Below are 21,169 nucleotides of genomic sequence, written 5' to 3'. Positions count from 1 at the left end.
TGTGGACACCCCTTCAAATTAGTGGATTCGGCTATTTCAGCCACATCCGTTGCTGACAGGTGTATAAAGTCGAGCACACAGCCATGCAATCTCCATAGACAAACATTGGCAGTAGAATGACCTTATGAAGAGCTCAGTGACAGTCAATGTGGCACCGTCATAGGACGGCACCTTTCCAACAAGTCAGTTCGTCAAATATCTGCCCTGCTAGAGCTGCCCCGGTCAACTGTAAAGTGCTGTTTTTGTGAAGTGGAAACGTCTAGGAGCAACAACGGCTCAGCAGCGAATTGGTAAGCCACACAAGCTCACAGAAGTGGACCGCCGAGTGCTGAAGAGCTTAAAAATCGTCTCCTCTGTTGCAACACTCACTACCGAGTTCCAAACTGCCTCTGGAAGCAACTTCTGCACAATAACTGTTCGTCAGGAGCTTCATGAAATGGGTTTCCATGGCCGAGTAGTCGCACACAAGCCTAAGATCACCATGCGCAATGCCAAGCTTCGGCTGGAGTGGTGTAAAGCTCGCCGACATTGGACTCTGGAGCAGTGGAAATGCATTCGCTGGAGTGATGAATCACGCTTCACTATCTGGCAGTCCAACGGACAAATCTGGGTTTGGTGGATGCCAGGAGAACGCTACCTGTCCCAATGCATATTGCCAACTGTAAAGATTGGTGGAGGAGGAATAATGGTCTGGAGCTGTTTTTCATGTTTCAGGCCCCTTAGTTCCAGTGAAGGGAAATCTTAACACTGCAACATACATACAATTACATTCTAGACGATTCTGTGCTTCCAACTTTGTGGCAACAGTTTGGGTAAGGCCCATTCCTGTTTTAGCATGACAATGCCCCTGTGCCCAAAGCGAGGTCCATACAGGTTTGTCGAGATCGGTGTGGAAGAACTTGACTGGCCTGCACAGAACCTTGACCTCAACTCCATCGAACACATTTGGGATGAATTGGAACGCCGACTGCAAGCCAGGCCTAATCGCCCAACATCAGTGCCCGACCTCAGTCCCTGCAGCAATGTTCCACCATCTAGTGGAAAGCCTTTACGGAAGAGTGGAGGCTGTTATAGCTGCAAAGGGGAGACCAAGTCCATATTAATGCCCATGATTTTGTAATGAGATGTTCGACAAGCAGGTGTCCACATACTTTTGGTCATGTAGTGTATTTAGCTAGCTATCTTTGCAAACGTTAGCCTAGCTAGCATCAAGTGGAGCCGATATAAAAATTGCTGTAAAAACCGCTCTAGCTTAGTGTAGAAGAAAGACTGAAGTTTATTTTTTACAGTAGAATTACTTTTGATTCACCGTAGCAAAGATTTGTATAACTAACCCAAGATAGACCAGAGCCTGTTGTTTCCAATGGGAGCAAATTAATCATAGTGGGCAGAACAGGCAAGGAGGTGGGCAGAGCCAAGCACGAGCTAGCGAGATCCTATTGGCGTGTTCTAGCATTTTATTTGTATATTTCTGTTAGGGAACACCTACTCTGTGAGTTGCGCGTGTGCAATAACTCAATTCACCCTTGCACTCCTTCTGAACAAGGCAATTTTTTTGAGAAGTTGGCAAAGGGTAAAGTCTACAAAACGCAGTCCACTCTGCTTGTTACAGATTCTAGTTTTGGAAACAGAAAACTGTATGGAGGTAAAATGTTTCATAGATGAGAAAATTAGCAGAACCTCGGCCAAAATCCATCTCATTCCATCTTCTGCCACTGCCGGCCACTGGGTGACCTTTCATCAACATTTTTGGTAGTGAATGGAACGCCAACCGGATGCCCTCCCCAAAATGTGTGCTTTCATCACAAAGTGCACAATTTAGTCAACTTTTTTTGCTTAACCACCCCACTAGTATACAAAATATAATTTTTCATTTAAATTCCTCCATATTAACAAATAAATCATAGCATTCTTTTTTTTTGGGGGGGACGGGGACGGGACTAGTTGCTTGACAAAGTTCTAAAATGGGTCAAAAAAAGGGTTTCAAAATGTTGACGTTTTTGACTAATTGGAGTCAGAATTTACCCCAGTTTATGCTTTTAAGCTTGGTGGATGTCTCAAGGGAATGTATTGGGCTAACCTGCCCAAGTCAATTTATCCATTGAGGCACAGCACTTGGATTTGATATACTTACTTGGTTATATTTCAGTGTCAATATAAATACAAATAGAATATAGCCTATGCTTATTTACATGAAAACAGATACAGAGGACAGACATTGATGAGGTGGTTTGAAGGTGGGGGTGTTTGGACTTTCCTGCTTTGACTCTTAGGACAGGGAGGAAGACATTGCCAAATGTATTTCTCAGGTGAGAACAAGGCCAGACTGAGAGACAGAGAGAAAGAATCCTCAGGGGATAAAGAGTATATTGTGCAGTGCAGCACATGGTTTGGGAGAAGGAATTAAACAACTTTTAAACTTTCCTTGTCATGCCATTGTGCTTATCAGCTGTTATTTTGACTGAGTCACCCATGTGACTGACTCGGGAGTTTACAACTACTATTATTAGTATTATTCCACAACAGAGGAAATAGAAGCCTCACAAAAGGAGAAACAGTTGCCTGTGATGGACTGATGAAGCATGGAAATTAAAAGGTAAACAAAAAGCAACTTGTTTTGTCATGAAAGTACCATTGACTCCAAAATTTGCATTAGAAACACATTACTGCAACAAACAGATCAAGCCCTCTTTGAATAGTTTCATAGAAAAATCTTAATAATCTGTCCTGTTCAGAAATCCATCCAGGATTACAGTAGCGAGGCTATATACAGGGTGTACCGGTACAGAGTCAATGTGCGGGGGCACAGGTTAGTCGAGGTAATTGAGGTAATATGTACAGTTGAAGTCGGAAGTTTACATACACCTTAGCCAAATACATTTAAACTCAGTTTTTCACAATTCCTGACATTTAATCCTAGTAAAAATTCCCAGTCTTCGGTCAGTTAGGATCACCACTTTATTTTAAGAATGTGAAATATCAGAATAATAGTAGAGAGAATGATTTCTTTCAGCTTTTATTTCTTTCATCACATTCCCATTGGGTCAGAAGTTTACATACACTCAATTAGTATTTGGTAGCATTGCCTTTAAATTGTTTAACTTGGGTCAAGCGTTTCGGGTAGCCTTCCACAAGCTTCCCACAATAAGTTGGGTGAATTTTGGCCCATTCCTCCTGTAACTGAGTCAGGTTTGTAGGCCTCCTTGCTCGCACACACATTTTTAGTTCTGCCCACAAATGTTCTATAGGATTGAGGTCAGGGCTTTGTAATGGCCACTCTAATACCTTGACTTTGTTGTCCTTAAGCCATTTTGCCACAACTTTGGAAGTATGCTTGGGGTCATTGTCCATTTGGAAGACCCATTTGCGACCAAGCTTTAACTTCCTGACTGATGTCTTGAGATGTTGCTTCAATATATCCACATAATTTTCCTTCCTCATGATGCCATCTATTTTGTGAAGTGCACCAGTCCCTCCTGCAGCAAAGCACCCCCACAGCATGATGCTGCCACCCCCGTGCTTCACGGTTGGGATGGTGTTCTTCGTCTTGCAAGCGTCCCCTTTTTCCTCCAAACATAACGATGGTCATTATGGCCAAACAGTTCTATTTTTGTTTCATCAGACCAGAGGACATTTCTCCAAAAAGTACGATCTTTGTCCCCATGTGCAGTTGCAAACCGTAGTCTGGCTTTTTTTATGGTGGTTTTGGAGCAGTGGCTTCTTCCTTGCTGAGTGGCCTTTCAGATTATGTCGATATAGGACTTGTTTTACTGTGGATATATATACTTTTGTACCTGTTTCCTCCAGCATCTTCACAAGGTCCTTTGCTGTTGTTCTGGGATTGATTTGCACTTTTCGCACCAAAGTACGTTCATCTCTAGGAGACAGAACGCATCTCCTTCCTGAGCGGTATGACGGCTGCGTGGTCCCATGGTGTTTATACTTGCGTACTATTGTTTGTACAGATGAACGTGGTACCTTCAGGCGTTTTGAAATTGCTCCCAAGAATGAACCAGACTTGTGGAGGTCTCCTGGATGACAGGAAGCTTGGCCCCAGTGATGTACTGGGCCGTACGCACTACCCTCTGTAGTGCCTTGCGGTCGGAGGTCTAGCAGTTGCCATACCAGGCAGTGATGCAACCAGTCAGGATGCTCTCGATGGTGCAGCTGTAAGACTTTTTGAGGACTCATGCCAAATCTTTTCAGTCTCCTGAGGGGAATAGGGTTTGTCGTGCCCTCTTCACGACTGTCTTGGTGTGTTTGGACCATGATAGTTTGTTGGTGATGTGGACACCAAGGAGGGGTTAGGGTTGGGGTTGGGGTTAGCATTACAACTGTAGAGACATTGTAATGACATTCTAGTGTTATTTTCTCCTGTCACTGTCTCTTTTCTTTGTTTGCTACATTTTTCTCACCACTTCTTCTGTTTGTGTATGCACCCTCGAAGGAAGAGCTCTAACAGTAGGTATCGTGTTAGATCCAGTTCTTTGGGATTACTTACTCTCGAAGGATGGGATCTAAAAAATTATTACATTGTTAGATCCCATTGGGTAACCTGGTTAAACTGTTGGGGTAAACTATTTGCACCTTTGCGTGTTGCTTCTAAGTGCCTGTCCCTGATCTTCTTTCTACCTTTCACACACCCCACTTCGTCCTACACACAGGGGCGTAGGATGTAAGCTCATCATGACATTACATTTCAACACCTCATCTGCCTACACAGCTTACGTCAATAGCATACACCCACTTCTCTCACTCTAAACAACACTTGCGTACACAAACAGAAAGCCACAGTGTAGACCACTACAACTACAGCCTGTCAAAATAAGAGCTGCTCACAGTCAGTGTGTGGGTGGTTTTGAGGAAAGTTATTCACAGATAACAGAAGCTTTTCATATAGTGGGTTTAGATATTTGCATCGAACAGGGTCATACTGAGTCACTCCACATCTTTCACAATATATTCAACCAGCTGTGCAACATAGCCATAGTAGTCTTCGCTTGTTCTGACCTGTAGTTCTGAAGAATCTTGCTCCAGTGAGTCTACAGTAAAACCTCCACCTCCGCAGCTGGGCGTCACCTCCTCGCCTCTTGGGCCACAGCAGACGCATCACTTCCTTCCTGTTAGAAACACCATATCCTCCCACTCATGTGACTGTGACGGATAGCATTTCAGCAGGGTCCATGGCATCAGACCGGGGTCTGCTCTGGCCTGGTGTTAGCCTCCCTCAGCCTCAGACCGTCAGCCCACAGGGAAAGTACAGCAGTGTTTGTACCAGTAAGTTCTACTCAGAGGCGGGTAGATTTAATATCTATATTATATAATATCAAAGCAGATCACTTCATCAGGGCTTTGAGGACAAGGAAAATAAGATAAGACTCTACAGAACTTACTCACCAGAAATAACACCACATTATCGAAATACAGTACAGTGAGGGAAAAAAGTATTTGATCCCCTGCTGATTTTGTACGTTTGCCCACTGACAAAGACATGATCATTCTATAATTTTAATGGTAGGTTTATTTGAACAGTGAGAGACAGAATAACAACAAAAAAATCCAGAAAAACGCATGTCAAAAATGTTATAAATTGATTTGCATTTTAATGAGGGAAATAAGTATTTGACCCCTCTGCAAAACATGACTTAGTACTTGGTGGCAAAACCCTTGTTGGCAATCACAGAGGTCAGACGTTTCTTGTAGTTGGCCACCAGGTTTGCACACATCTCAGGAGGGATTTTGTCCCACTCCTCTTTGCAGATCTTCTCCAAGTCATTAAGGTTTCGAGGCTGACGTTTGGCAACTCGAACCTTCAGCTCCCTCCACATATTTTCTATGGGATTAAGGTCTGGAGACTGGCTAGGCCACTCCAGGACCTTAATGCCTTGGCCATGTGTTTTGGGTCATTGTCATGCTGGAATACCCATCCACGACCCATTTTCAATGCCCTGGCTGAGGGAAGGAGGTTCTCACCCAAGATTTGACGGTACATGGCCCCGTCCATCGTCCCTTTGATGCTGTGCAGTTGTCCTGTCCCCTTAGCAGAAAAACACCCCCAAAGCATAATGTTTCCACCTCCATGTTTGACGGTGGGGATGGTGTTCTTGGGGTCATAGGCAGCATTCCTCCTCCTCCAAACACGGCGAGTTGAGTTGATGCCAAAGAGCTCGATTTTGGTCTCATCTGACCACAACACGTTCACCCAGTTCCCTTCTGAATCATTCAGATGTTAATTGGCAAACTTCAGACGGCCCTGTATCTGTGCTTTCTTGAGCAGGGGGACCTTGCGGGCGCTGCAGGATTTCAGTCCTTCACGGCGTAGTGTGTTACCAATTGTTTTCGTGGTGACAATGGTCCCAGCTGCCTTGAGATCATTGACAAGATCCTCCCGTGTAGTTCTGGGCTGATTCCTCACCGTTCTCATGATCATTGCAACTCCACGAGGTGAGATCTTGCATGGAGCCTCAGGCCGAGGGAGATTGACAGTTATTTTGTGTTTCTTCCATTTGTGAATAATCGCACCAACTGTTGTCACCTTCTCAACAAGCTGCTTGGCGATGGTCTTGTAGCCCATTCCAGCCTTGTGTAGGTCTACAATCTTGTCCCTGACATCCTTGGAGAGCTCTTTGGTCTTGGCCATGGTGGAGAGTTTGGAATCAGATTGATTGATTGCTTCTGTGGACAGGTGTCTTTTATACAGGTAACAAGCTGTAAGAGTGTGCTCCTAATCTCAGCTTGTTACCTGTATAAAAGACACCTGGGAGCCAGAAATCTTTCTAATTGAGAGGGGGTCAAATAATTATTTCCCTCATTTAAATGCAAATCAATGTATGCGTTTTTCTGGATTTTTGTGTTATTATTCTGTCTCTCACTGTTCAAATAAACCTACCATTAAAATTATAAACTGATAATTTCTTTGTCAGTGGGCAAACGTACAAAATCAGCAGGGGATCAAATACTTTTTTCCCTCACTGTATATAGTGTAGGCCTATGTGTATGGGTTCGCAGGCTTTAAAAATATATATTACTTGTGGCACGCATCACTACAGTATCCACAAGTGATGTGCTGTAAATGTAGGCCTAGTCTGTTTGAACAGGTTTACATTTTTATTTGAAAACATGACTCATTTATACCACTTCTTCTATCTCTAAATATATTCTACAAATTCAACATTTCACAAATTGTTAACGTGAATGGGTTAATATGGAATAGGAAAAATGTAATAAGAAATCCCTCACATGGTTGGGTGTCTCTTACTGCTGGTTAAATATAGTAAATGCAACTAATATGGCTATTGGCTTCCATTGAGATATGTACAGCGCTTACCGTCATGTAATACAGTTAAAAGTTGTCAAACCAACCTTTTTACTGGTTTCTGTAAAAAAAACTCATATCCACAACCAAACAGCACATACATTGCACGGTTCACAATGTTTTTTTTTAGAAAAGAAATATAGACAAAATCTTTGTACATATATATTTTTTATTCTTATATATAATAAATTTCTATGTACAATTTATTCCTCTTTTTGTAAAGAAACTAAACGAAAGACAAAGCTTTGATTGCAAACAGTGTTTCATACTAAAGCGGCAGAGAGAGAGAGCAAGAGAGAGAATGAAAAAGTGCTAAAATAATTAGTAGAGTGCTGCGACAGAAAGGTATTATGCATCACACCGTTTCTGTGTTGTCGATAGACTTGGGCCGCAATTCAATCCAATTGCAGGTTATAGGCGTTGCGGATTTTAAAGGCAATGTTCCCACGTTTGCGGAGACTGCATTCACGGTAAACACCGCATATGTCGACTCAATCGGAAACTACCTTTAAATTTATATCGTGGAATCTGTAATCAGATCTGCTTAAGCCATCATCCGCATAGCGGTTGTTTGGCGGCGTTGGAAGTGGAACTGCGTTAGACCTGTCAAATCCACAAGTGGCTCCTGACATTATACCTAAAGTGGACATTGCCATTGGCTGTACAGGGTGTCGGCTATCGCCGGTTAACGCTTGATCTTAGGCCTTAAACACAGCTTAACCAATTTGTTTCACAAAAAGGATTTTCGAATCAAGGGCTGGAATTTCATCAGAAATGATCTGGTGATATCACAGAAAAATACCTACACTGTACAGAACTGCACACCTCACTGTGTAAAGCATTGGTTATCACTCTGATCTCTGTTTCAGTCAACACTGATAACAATAATAATAATAATAATATGCCATTTAGCACTGATGACAGGAGGGGGACATCCATCTGCTTTTAAGAGACCCTGTTGTCTTTAACTGGTGATGATCAGCTTAGTTCTGTTTCAGGTAGTAGACCTGTGGTGGACGGCCACTGTTTGCAACCCTGTTTGCAGCTACACTACATTACCAAAAGTATGTGAACACCTGCTCGTCGAACATCTCATTCCAAAATCATAGGCATTAATATGGAGTTGGTCCCCCCCTTGCTGCTATAACAGCCTCCACTCTTCTGGGAAGGCCTTCCACTAGATGTTGGAACATTGCTGCGGGGACTTGCTTCCATTCAGCCACAAGCGCATTAGTGAGGTCGGGCACTGATGTTGGACGATTAGGCCTGGCTCGCAGTCTGCGTTCCAATTCGTCCCAAAGGTGTTCGATGGGGTTAAGGTCAGGGCTCTGTGCAGGCCAGTCAAGTTCTTCCACACCGATCTCGACAAACCATTTCTGTAAGGAGGCATTGTCATGCTGAAACAGGAAAGGGTCATGCTGAAACAGGAAAGGGCATTCCCCAAACTGTTGCCACAAAGTTGGAAGCACAGAATCGTTTAGAATGTCATTGTATGTTGAAGCGTTAAGATTTCCCTTCACTGGAACTAAAGGGCCTAGCCCGAACCATGAAAAACAGTCCTAGACCATTATTCCTCCTCCACCAAACTTTACAGTTGGCACTATGCATTCGGGCAGGTAGCGTTTTCTTGGCATCCGCCAAACCCAGATTTGTCCGTCAGACTGCCAGATGGTGAAGTGTGATTCCTCACTCCAGAGAATGCATTTCCACTGCTCCAGAGTCCAATGGCAGCAAGCTTTACACCACTCCAACCGACGCTTGGCATTGCGCATGGTGATCTTAGGCTTGTGTGCGGCTGCTCGGCCATGGAAACCCATTTCATGAAGCTCCAGACGAACAGTTATGGTGCTGATGTTGCTTCCAGAGGCAGTTAGGAACTTGGTAGAGAGTGTTGCAACTGAGGACAGACGATCTTTATGCGCTTCAGCACTCGGTGGTCCCGTTCTGTGAGCTTGTGTGGCCTACCACTTTGCGGCTGAGCCGTTGTTGCTCCTAGATGTTTCCACTTCATAATAACAGCACTTACAGTTGACCGGGGCAGCTCTAGCAGGGCATACATTTGACGAACTGACTTGTTGGAAAGGTGGCATCCTATGACGGTGCCATGTTGAATGTCACTGAGCTCTTCAGTAAGGACATTCTACTGCCAATGTTTGTCTATGGAGATTGCATGGCTGTGTGCTCAATTTTATTCACCTGTCAGCAACGGGTGTGGCTGAAATAGCCGAATCCACTCATTTGAAGGGGTATCCACATACTTTTGTATATATAGTGTACGTGCAAACAGTAAAAATTCTAATGTGTTCACAACATGAGTCTGTTGTGGAGGTCAGGAGTCAATTAACTGCAATAATGATTATGCATTCGACAAAGCACAGCTAGGACAGTGGTCATATCCGGGCCACTGAGTCACAGAGGGAAATAATGTCTGATTGATTGTCTATGTGTCAGTCAGCCATAGAGAGAGACAAGGTATGACACTGACCATCAATGCAACATCATGATCACATAAATAACATCACAAATATTCTCCAGTGTATGGATTCTTCCTTTAGACCTTTGGCGAGAGACACAACTCCCAAATGTAGAATATTTAACGAAATGAATACGTTTTTTCCTTTTAAAGCAGTTGAGATAGTCATGCAGATAAGCAGCCTATTGTTTAAACTAACAACTGGTTACAGTGCCTCCCTTAGTTGGACAAATACAAGGGCTGTCAAATGGGCCGAGGCTAGCTTTGACTAGTTGGAATATGTCACGGTCCCCCTGCATACCGAATAAGAAAGCATGTCAGTCAGTTAGAGCAGGAGTTTTGGTATGATTGGCCAAATAGTAGTTTGTGTAAAGGGTGACATGCTAGGAGGTTTGCCCAGTCCAGAGCCTCCAGTGAGGCTTCCCTCTTCCAGAGCTCTGGGTCCGGGTGGGTCTGGGGGATTGAGATCCAGACCCAGTCAGTTGGCCTGGACGTCTGGTTCAACAAACAGCAGGTGCTTGTACTCCACATTGAGTAACTACACACTCTCAGGACTACACGCTCTCAGGACTACACGCTCTCAGGACTACACGCTCTCAGGACTGGACTGTGTGGCAGCTCACAAGGATCACCACATTGAACACCACTCACATCAATTTCACAAATTGTACACGTCACATCAATACGAAAGAGCTGGCTGGGGGTTCTGATCAGACACTGAGGCTCTGTGTGTTTGTAATAGCAGGACTCTCTTCAGTTCTGTTGTGCTCTTGTCTCCTGTCTTCCCCTGCGCCGACATCCGAGGGACCGTTGTGACAGCAGAGGGAGGGGAGAGGACCAGTGTATACATTCTCAACACGGGAATAGTGAGTCGCAAATGGGGTATAGAAGAGAGGGCGAGGTGGGATGGACGAGCGTCAGGCGGTTGGACGGGGGGCTTGTTTGTGCTCAGCAAGTTTTTAAAAGGCACTGTCCTGTCTGTCACATGATGTCAACAAAGAACTCGCAGGGATTGCCCATAGCGTGCTGGAAGGACTGGCGGCTGGCCGTGAGCTCAGGGGGGAAGGCTCCTAGCTCCCGTACCGGGGGGGCCCCGGGAGGGGTGCTGCTGCTGACGGTCTTAGGGGCCAGCCGGGCCAGGCAGTATGGGGGGGGCAAGCCGGGGGGGCCGTAGGAGGAGGCGTGGCTTCGCTCGCTGTGGCCACACGAGCCGGGCCCAGGCTTGGTGAAAGGGGCGTGTTTGTAGGTGAAGGATATGTGGCTGTGGGCGTGGCTGTTCTGTGAGTGACAGTGACTCCTGTGAGACTGAGCGTGGCTGAAACCAGAGAGGGCGTGGCTGTGACTTGAGTGGGCGTGGCTGCTGTGATGACTGTGATGACTCAGCTGGCTGGCGGACCTATCGCCAGGGCGCCTCGCCCCTCGGATGCCCGGTGGCTCGGTTTCACTGCATGTGGACCTGTGACCCGTCTCTTGTGGGGAGGAGTGTCGGCCAGGGCCCTTCCCTGTCCCTGTCCCTGCGCTGGGGTTGGATCCACTGCTTCTGCTTCCTAGGAGAGGAGAGAGGGACACACACATCAGCTTGGCAGCCACACACCTGGAAAACCACACCAGACACACAACAGCAGCTCCAACTCACCAGCTTCTTATTACTGATTTTGAACCGTTGGCTGAATTGGTTGCCATTGCTATGATAATCATGGAGGTTGGACATTCATTATAATTATCATCCACATTACAGACCTAGGCCTAGATTCTATCAGTTTAAGCTTTAACCGGCGATAGCCAACAGCCACATAGCTGATGTTTTGGCGATGTCGTAGGTGTAACTGCGTTGGAGCTGTAAAATCGGTGAGCAGCTTCTCTTGTGATCATTTTCAGGCAGTCATACCCGCCCCACTTGCATTACAAGTTCAGAGTGAGAAAGTGTAGGCTATATAGAAATAATGACGCTCAAATAAAAAATCATTAAATGAAATAATGAGGATTTCTATCATCCTAATTGAGTTGTTGACAATATTTCATGGGATTTCTGTCAATGTGACTCCGTGCAGCCAATGGCAATGTCCGCTTTAGGTATAATGCCGGGAGCCGTTGTGGATTTGACAGCTCTAACACAGTTCCACCTCAGACACCGTCAGAACATCAGCTATGCGGATTTCGGCTAAAGCAGATCTGATTGAATCAGGCCCTTAATTGCCAACAGTCAAAGGCAAATGTAACGATACACCTCCATCAAAAACACGTTTAAAAATTGGAACATACTGCATTGGTAATATTAACACAAATGGTGCTTTCATGATTCATTTTTTAAAAGAAAAAGCATTCCATTTCCTTTATTTAACTAGGCAAGTCAGTTAAGAACAAATTCTTATTTACAATGACGGCCTACACCGGCCAAACCCGGACGACGCTGGGCCAATTGTGCGCCGCCCTATGGGACTCCCAATCACGGCCGGTTGTGATACAGCCTGGAATCGAACCAGGTGGTCTGTAGTGACGCCTCAAGCACTGAGATGCAGTGCCTTAGACCGCTGCGCCTCTCGGGAGCCCATTGATCGTATTGATACAGGTGTACAACATCACCATAATTATTATCACATTATCAAACATTTTCCCCTCCTTTCAATAAGCAATGAGCCCAACAGTACTGGGTAAAGTGGTGCATGATTGCCCCCTATCAGTGAGAATGATAGTGCAAGCTTTTGCCTGATTTGATCATCCTGAATCATGCACCTGTCTGAGATTATAGCAGCACAGGACCAACCAACCCTGTGGTTAAGAGAGGGAGAACAGACGGTCACGAGAGTCACACAGACACAGGAGCAGGAGCAGAAACAGTATGGACACCAACACACTCAGAGGGAGAGACACGGGAAACAAAAACCTTAAAAGCTATGGTATGAGGAGAACGCAGTGTATATATATAAAGAGAGAGAGTAAGATAGAAAGAAACTGAGATGTAGAGAGGGGAGAGCGCAAAGAGCAAGACTGAAGGCAAGATAAAACATTAATAGTGATGGATTGAGAGAGAGAGAGAGCGAGAGAGAGATATATATATATATTGTGATGTCACGAGAGGCTGTGTCCTGGAGGGACGTTACATCCCCCTGAGATGGCTGCAAACCCAGACAGCTATGGCTCCATCTGCTGGTATGGTCGGGAACTCCAACCCTCTATGGCCAATCTTCCCACGCAGCTGAAACCAATCAGGAGCTGATGAGCTGAAGGTTTGTTGAAGGGAAGAGACACGGTCTCCAAGCTGGGCTCTCTGGAGGACAAGAGTGCTGCACGTCCACTTCCATGAGGAATATAAGGATTTGGAGATACTTACCTTTGGGAAATACTCACCTTTGGATATATGCACCTGTGGAAATACGTGTGGGACATTTGGAAGGACGTTTTGCTGGGTTGGCCACTAGCTGCAACGTGGAATACAGTAAGACTGGGGAAAAGTTATTTGAGCGAGGGAGAGTTATGATTTTGGATGTGGAAGAGACATCCCTGAACTGTTAACCCTTAAAGAGCCACCAGAGAACAGAATTGTGTTATACTTTCGTTAGTTTCCCAAGACCTTTAATAAAATCCTTGTTTTGGTTGAACCTGGTCTCCTTGCACTACTTGAGCAATCCCGCTGAAAGCTGTGTAGCCTCTCGTGACATCACAATATATATATAGAGAGAGAGAGAGAGAAAAAGGAGAGAAAGAAGGAGAGAGGTAGCAGAGAGTGGGTTAGCTGTTAGCTTACCGGTTCCCCAGAGTCCTGAGACTACCTGGTCCATCAGTCTACCGTTGCCCAGCAGAAACAGAGGGAACAACAGAGTTACACACACCTCCCAGCCCAGCCTAACCTGTCTAACCCAGTCTACTGCTGTCACCTCCCAGCCCAGCCTAACCTGTCTAACCCAGTCTACTGCTGTCACCTCCCAGCCCAGCCTAACCTGTCTAACCCAGTCTACTGCTGTCACCTCCCAGCCCAGCCTAACCTGTCTAACCCAGTCTACTGCTGTCACCTCCCAGCCCAGCCTAACCTGTCTAACCCAGTCTACTGCTGTCACCTCCCAGCCCAGCCTAACCTGTCTAACCCAGTCTACTGCTGTCACCTCCCAGCCCAGCCTAACCTGTCTAACCCAGTCTACTGCTGTCACCTCCCAGCCCAGCCTAACCTGTCTAACCCAGTCTAGTGCTGTCACCTCCCAGCCCAGCCTAACCTGTCTAACCCAGTCTACTGCTGTCACCTCCCAGCCCAGCCTAACCTGTCTAACTTAGTCTACTGCTGTCACCTCCCAGCCCAGCCTAACCTGTCTAACCCAGTCTACTGCTGTCACCTCCCAGCCCAGCCTAACCTGTCTAACTTAGTCTACTGCTGTCACCTCCCAGCCCAGCCTAACCTGTCTAACTTAGTCTACTGCTGTCACCTCCCAGCCCAGCCTAACCTGTCTAACTAGTCTACTGCTGTCACCTCCCAGCCCAGCCTAACCTGTCTAACTTAGTCTACTGCTGTCACCTCCCAGCCCAGCCTAACCTGTCTAACCCAGTCTACTGCTGTCACCTCCCAGCCCAGCCTAACCTGTCTAACTTAGTCTACTGCTGTCACCTCCCAGCCCAGCCTAACCTGTCTAACTTAGTCTACTGCTGTCACCTCCCAGCCCAGCCTAACCTGTCTAACTTAGTCTACTGCTGTCACCTCCCAGCCCAGCCTAACCTGTCTAACTTAGTCTACTGCTGTCACCTCCCAGCCCAGCCTAACCTGTCTAACCCAGTCTACTGCTGTCACCTCCCAGCCCAGCCTAACCTGTCTAACTTAGTCTACTGCTGTCACCTCCCAGCCCAGCCTAACCTGTCTAACTCAGTCTACTGCTGTCACCTCCCAGCCCAGCCTAACCTGTCTAACCCAGTCTACTGCTGTCACCTCCCAGCCCAGCCTAACCTGTCTAACCCAGTCTACTGCTGTCACCTCCCAGCCCAGCCTAACCTGTCTAACCCAGTCTACTGCTGTCACCTCCCAGCCCAGCCTAACCTGTCTAACCCAGTCTACTGCTGTCACCTCCCAGCCCAGCCTAACCTGTCTAACCCAGTCTACTGCTGTCACCTCCCAGCCCAGCCTAACCTGTCTAACCCAGTCTACTGCTGTCACCTCCCAGCCCAGCCTAACCTGTCTAACCCAGTCTACTGCTGTCACCTCCCAGCCCAGCCTAACCTGTCTAACCCAGTCTACCTACCTCTAGTCTAGTCTATCCCCCATCCTGTTCTGGTCCAACTGTGGCCTAATCTGTACATCTCTCTCACTGAACGATGAGTTAGAGCAATAAAATATCCTCAGATACTGTACTACTCATGGAAAATGTATTCAGGCAACACCTCTCTCTCTCTCACTCACTCACTCACTCACTCACTCACTCACTCACTCACTCACTCACTCTCTCACTCTCTCACTCTCTCACACACACACACACACCCACAAATGCCCAACTGGAATTGACAAATAAAGAAACTGCAAATGTCAATCAAGACACTCTGTAAAAGATCAAACCGAATAAAACAACTTATGGAAAAGATACAGAAGACACACCCTCAGTCCTACAACTGTCCTACTGATAGTTAGTCCTGATCCCTCCTCTGTATCATTACTGTATCAAACCTCCGCCATTAAGAACACTCCAGGACAATAAGGATTGAATGCAATGGGAATCCTTTTGAAAGAGACGACTAAAAGTATGTAATAACAACATCTGGATGATTGATTTCTTGTTGATTTGAACAGAAGCTGGAAATCAGACTGAAGAGCACTATGATGACAAATGTAAAACAAAAGAGAAACTATCCTCCATATTGACTAGTTATTATCATACCAGCCTGATTCCACTCCCTCAGTGCAGTGCTATGTCGCCACAATTACAAACAGTGCAGCAGTTGAATGCTCCTATGCTATCAAACATAGGAGCATTCAATATTGATCAGAGGGTGTGACCTCATTTGATATGTTCATGCTAGCAAAAATCTGCCATAAGTGGATAAAGTCCTTAGTCTGTGTGCATGTCATCTTACGTCAACTTAATTTCCCAGCATGCCAAACAGGCTAACCTGAAATGGCACATTCCTTATGGAATTTAAATACAATACTTTGTGAACAGTTGACATTAGCTGTCATGAATAGTAACAGTCATAATGTCATGTGACAATTCCTCTAAAATATAAATAAAAACAAATAAAGTTTCTAGTCATTTTTATTGATAAGGATGTCAGTGTTAGTAGCCCTGACCTGCAGACTCACCCTCACTGTTGTGGCTGCCTGCACTCCCACTGTGGAAACTATGGCAGGGGTCTGAGTAGCCTGGTGGGAAGCCTGGCAGTGCGGAGGGGAAGGGGGGACAAGGGAACGGCTGGCCCCCCAGGGGCCATGGGTTGGTGGCAGGGGGAGGGAGGGGGGCCAGGGTGTCCTGCTCAGAGCCCCCTCCACTGGAACCCTCATTCAGGTTGAGAGACGCCATGTCTGGTGAGAGAGAGCGAGAGAGAGAGAGAGAGACAGAGAGACAGAGACAGACAGACAGACAGACAGACAGACAGACAGACAGAGTTAGTGACATCTACTATGAGGTAAAAAGAAAACACTGACTTTGGACTCTACAGTACATTTAACACAGGTATAATCCACATCTTATAATAATATACAGTACATAATATATTCTTGCCAAAGTGGCTCAGTGACAGTACTTTGGCAGAGGTCTCCAAAGGTGTAGTAGCACTGTTCAGAGAAGGTGATCTTGTTGACAGTATGTCTCAGGTAGCCATGTTTCAGCAGACTGCTGGCATACTTCCTGGCATCTCTCCTGTCCTTGAAGCCCTCCACCCTCGAGTAGAGCCAGTCCACCACATCAGCACCTGACACAGCAACAACACACTGGTTAAGAAGACTGTAGTCTGCACTACAACAGCAAACACTCATATGATTCTATTGTACTATAATATTGATAGCACTAACCACACCACATCAATCAATGTAAGTAGATGTTATGCCGACAATATCAATAAAATGTATTGCACAGGCGTCACAATTAAACTAACAGTAAGGGATGTAATTGCTGTTTTAAGTCCAACATAAAACCCTTAATTTAGTCTATTTAAATGGCATATACAGTATTAGTGGTAGTCAGCGTCCCCCAGTCCCTCTCACCGATGACAGCGTTGGTGATGGTGATCTTCAACCACATCCTGTCTCGGATCTCCAGACCAGAGTCAGGTAGCTGCATCACCTTGACGATGGTTGCCATGTCCGTCTTACTCGCAGATAGCGGCAAGTCGTCAAATTCTGAAGGGGAGAGGCGGTTGAGACACAGCACATTCACAGACAGTGAGTGACAACATGTTCAGTATGTGGTCTTTCTAAGACTGTGCGAGTGCAACTATGTCTAGTGATTGCAGTAGTTTGTGTGTGACTGTGGTCATAGTGTGGTCATACCGTAGTGTGGGTAGGGTCCGGACAGGGCGGTTGTGTGGGAGATCCAGGCAGCAGGGTCAATGGGCCTCACTGGTTCAGCTGCACAAACACACACACAGCCAGTTAGAACACATAACCTCCATCATCTACTGTGAGTTTGCTAGTTTGTGCTCAAACTTCTGCTCTAACTTATAAGCACAAACTATTTGGTTTCAAAACGTGAGTTTCCAGCGGAGTTTGAGAGCCCTGTTTGTAAGTGGTAATAACCTGTTGTTGGTGGAACATCGGTAAGTGTCTTACCCCGGGGGATGGTGAAATAGCTTCGTGGAGACGGGTCCCAACACTTGGCCACAGTAAGACTAATAGGACTGGAGGACACATGGGGAGACCGTCAGTTACAATACATTCTACTCACTTCTATAGCTCCTGTGCAGTTAAAAGAACAAGAGGAAACGATAGGAAAAAATAAGAAATGTTTGGTTGAACTAGAAGGATTATGGAGAGAAATACTAGTCTGTATTATACAACAGTCAATAATGCCGAAGCTGCTTGGAAGTCAAACCACTGTTTATCCAATCTAATCAGTCAGCATATCGCTGATATGCTAAAACAACCAGAGTCTTCCCATTGCTCATCTTTAAATCCTGTATTTACTCAATAGCCAAATCCTTTGACTGTCTGACCTGACCTGTGACTGTGTTCATACGCAACAGTTTAACATCTCTTGAAATGTTTTCTGGGTTATCTCTAACAATCCTGCAATGTAACACAGTCCTGTTCTTACCCTGTTTTGGAGACGATCTCTCTCAGGATCCTCACAGCGTCATCGTTGCTCATGTTCTCAAAGTTCACATCGTTCACCTGAGGATCACAACGAAAAAGTTAACATACATTTTCACAGATCATGTGTTTAAAATTAACAAGTAGTTGACAAAACGAACAAGCGAATAAAGAAACACAAAATGATTTAGGACTCAGTTCTCTACAAGTTAATCTCCAGGCACTGTTGTAAGGCTTTCAGACGCATATAAAAGCTAGTATATCCTAAGCAGCTTTATACTGTGTGTATGGGTTGAAAAAAGACATGCTGGATCTACAATAAATGGGGTTAAAAGAGACATGCTGGATCTACAATTAATGGGGTTAAAAGAGACATGCTGGATCTACAATTAATGGGGTTAAAAGAGACATGCTGGATCTACAATTAATGGGGTTAAAAGAGACATGCTGGATCTACAATTAATGGGGTTAAAAGAGACATGCTGGATCTACAATAAATGGGGTTAAAAGAGACATGCTGGATCTACAATTAATGGGGTTAAAAGAGACATGCTGGATCTACAATAAATGGGGTTAAAAGAGACATGCTGGATCTACAATTAATGGGGTTAAAAGAGACATGCTGGATCTACAATTAATGGGGTTAAAAGAGACATGCTGGATCTACAATTAATGGGGTTAAAAGAGACATGCTGGATCTACAATTAATGGGGTTAAAAGAGACATGCTGGATCTACAATTAATGGGGTTAAAAGAGACATGCTGGATCTACAATTAATGGGGTTAAAAGAGACATGCTGGATCTACAATAACTAGTGATCAGCCACCTTGTGTGTACAAGAGGAGGCGTGGCCAGAGGTTAGTCTGAGTCCAGACATACAGACATCAAAGAGAACTAACAACAGGAAGGAAAAGGAGAGGCAACATGTAGGATAGAGGGCTATGGGAAGGAAGGTGACAAGGACCATTACAAATGGTTGTAAATAGGTCATAGTTTAAATAGGTCATAGTTTAAATTGGTCAGTTTCCAGTTTCCCCTTTACCTTATTGTTAGAACTTAATATAAACATTGTTTGAAACACACAGTATCCGATCATCACTGGCAATGCTATAATAATCACAAAGCAATTTGCTCACTGGACATCTGAAACAGATGTGTGCACATTTGCTTTCCCTCAACAAACCATAAAAATAGAACCCAAAAAATTATTCACAATGTACTTTTAGCTTATAATACTTCATAGAAAATGAATGTAAGGCTAATTTGTAGTGTAATGTACCTGTAGGAGCATGTCTCCAGGTTCTATCCTTCCGTCTGCAGCTACAGCTCCTCCCTTCATGATGGAGCCGATGTAGATCCCCCCATCCCCCCGGTCATTACTCTGCCCCACAATACTGATACCCAGGAAGTTATACTTCTCTGTAAGAGAGAGGGGAGAGAGGATGTCAGTTCAAAGTCTCATGTAGCCTAAATACTATATGGTGTTTAAAGACCGAGTACACTGATGATATTTGTATCAAAAATAGTTGTATACAAAGAAAGAGTGTTATAAAGAAAGGCATAAATGAAAGGAAATGAGACAAAAAGGGGAGGTCCTTACCCATGTTGAGTGTGACAGTGATGATGTTGAGGCTCATAGTGGAATCTGTGATGCTGCTGAAGGACGAAGACTGGAAAAGAGAGAGGGAGAAACTTAGTGTGTCAGGCACATACTCACATAACCATTCCTGTTCCCTTTCTCACTCACACACGTATGTGCAACAGTCCAGTGTTCAAGGTGAGCTCACCCGGTCTATTTTGGCCACTTTGTGCCTCCGTCTGCGGCGTTTGTGTCTGCGCATTAGCTGAGAGGATGAGCTCTGCTCTGTGGAGCTGCTGAGTCTGAGATACAATACAATACAATGTCATCTTTATTAGTCCATTATACAGAGACAACGGAAATTTGGTGACTTTTGCTGTCACAGTACCCAGCCCCACCACACAACATACACGACTGGGGAGCAGCACAGGGTCAGCCGCAGGGCAGCTCCCCTGGAGCAGGAAAAGAGGGGTGATTTGTTGATTTCAGTAAAGAACCACTGATGAAAAGAGGGAAATGAGAGAAAAGACAGAGAGAAAGGGAGAGAGAGAAAGACCATCTACCTGCTGCCGTCATCATCCTCCTCACTGTCGATGAAGGAGCTAGACTCCAGTTCACTGCTCATCACTGAGGCGCTGTCGCAGCCCATGGCAGAGTCCCTCGCTGTGCGCTCCGACTTAGAGTGGCCATTGATTCGAGGGACTGGGGAGGAGAGAACCACACAACAACAACAGCAGGTCAGATATCAACACTTTGATACAAGTTCACATCATGACATAACTCAGAGCTGAATGAGTTGGAGAGATGATATAAAAACTGAGAGAAACATTTCCCAAACGTTATAGGAAACCACCAAGAGGAAATGTTAGTATTAAGGTTAGGATCAGGACATCTAATGGGAAATCAAGACAGGGATTTAGAAGAGGTGAAAGGCCAGTGTAGAAAGCACCAGAGAAAGAGAAAGAGGCGAGGGATTACCAACCAGTGCACTTGGCTTCTGAAAAAGCTTGAAATATCATCAACCCAAGAGGATATCAGAAACAAATTGAGGCGGCAGGTAGCCTAGCAGTTAAGAGCGTTGGGCCAATAACCAGAAGGTCGCTGGTTCAAATCCCTGAGCCGACAATGTGAAAACTCTGTGGATGTGCCCTTGAGCAAGGCACTCTAATTGCTCCCTTAAGTCACTCTGGATAAGAGTGTCTGCTAAAACGTAACATTTAAATTGGGCCAAGGAGGCCTTTTACTACTGATTCACTATTACACAGAGGATTCACTATCACAGAGGGAAGTTCTCTTATAAACATGGCAAAGTACCTGTATGACGTTTTTTATGACAAACACATTTTCACTGAATGGACTTACAGAATGACAATTTTGAATTGTGCAGTCAGTGTATAGTGAAATTATGTTTTATTCATGTTTAATAAGAGACAGTGATCAACCAAAACAATAACATCTGTGTCCCAAATTCCTAACACCTCTCCACCACACCCATACATACGTACAGTGGCAGGGGTGGAGTCCTGTCTCAGCAGGGTGACAGCGGATTGGCTGGAAGGCTCTGGCAAAGCGCCGAGGGCGTGACT

The 21,169-nt window shown here is 45.2% G+C and overlaps 1 protein-coding gene across 2 annotated transcripts in view; it reads right to left on the bottom strand.

The window, feature by feature from the left end:
• Positions 1 to 9,517: 9,517 nt before the first annotated feature.
• LOC121545653 (segment polarity protein dishevelled homolog DVL-1-like) overlaps positions 9,518 to 21,169 on the bottom strand; it is a 40,067-nt gene continuing 28,415 nt past the window's right edge. Inside the window, exons 5-16 of one of the 2 annotated variants that reach the window (XM_045209481.1) lie at positions 20,147 to 20,285; positions 19,994 to 20,035; positions 19,792 to 19,885; positions 19,605 to 19,674; positions 19,284 to 19,423; positions 18,008 to 18,084; positions 17,524 to 17,591; positions 17,245 to 17,322; positions 16,960 to 17,094; positions 16,500 to 16,667; positions 16,060 to 16,278; positions 9,518 to 11,335 (exon numbers count right to left, since the gene is read on the bottom strand). In XM_045209481.1, coding sequence (XP_045065416.1) covers positions 10,770 to 11,335; positions 16,060 to 16,278; positions 16,500 to 16,667; positions 16,960 to 17,094; positions 17,245 to 17,322; positions 17,524 to 17,591; positions 18,008 to 18,084; positions 19,284 to 19,423; positions 19,605 to 19,674; positions 19,792 to 19,885; positions 19,994 to 20,035; positions 20,147 to 20,285 — 1,796 coding nt within the window. In that variant the 3' untranslated portion in view covers positions 9,518 to 10,769. The remainder of the gene's footprint in view (positions 11,336 to 16,059; positions 16,279 to 16,499; positions 16,668 to 16,959; positions 17,095 to 17,244; positions 17,323 to 17,523; positions 17,592 to 18,007; positions 18,085 to 19,283; positions 19,424 to 19,604; positions 19,675 to 19,791; positions 19,886 to 19,993; positions 20,036 to 20,146; positions 20,286 to 21,169) is intronic. The other variant, XM_045209482.1, reaches the window with a different exon arrangement.

The sequence above is a fragment of the Coregonus clupeaformis genome, chromosome 30 (genome assembly GCF_020615455.1).
Source record: "Coregonus clupeaformis isolate EN_2021a chromosome 30, ASM2061545v1, whole genome shotgun sequence".
In the NCBI taxonomy this organism is placed as follows: domain Eukaryota; kingdom Metazoa; phylum Chordata; class Actinopteri; order Salmoniformes; family Salmonidae; genus Coregonus; species Coregonus clupeaformis.
Note: the sequence above shows the minus strand (reverse complement) of the source record. Positions and strands in the feature narration are given on the sequence as shown.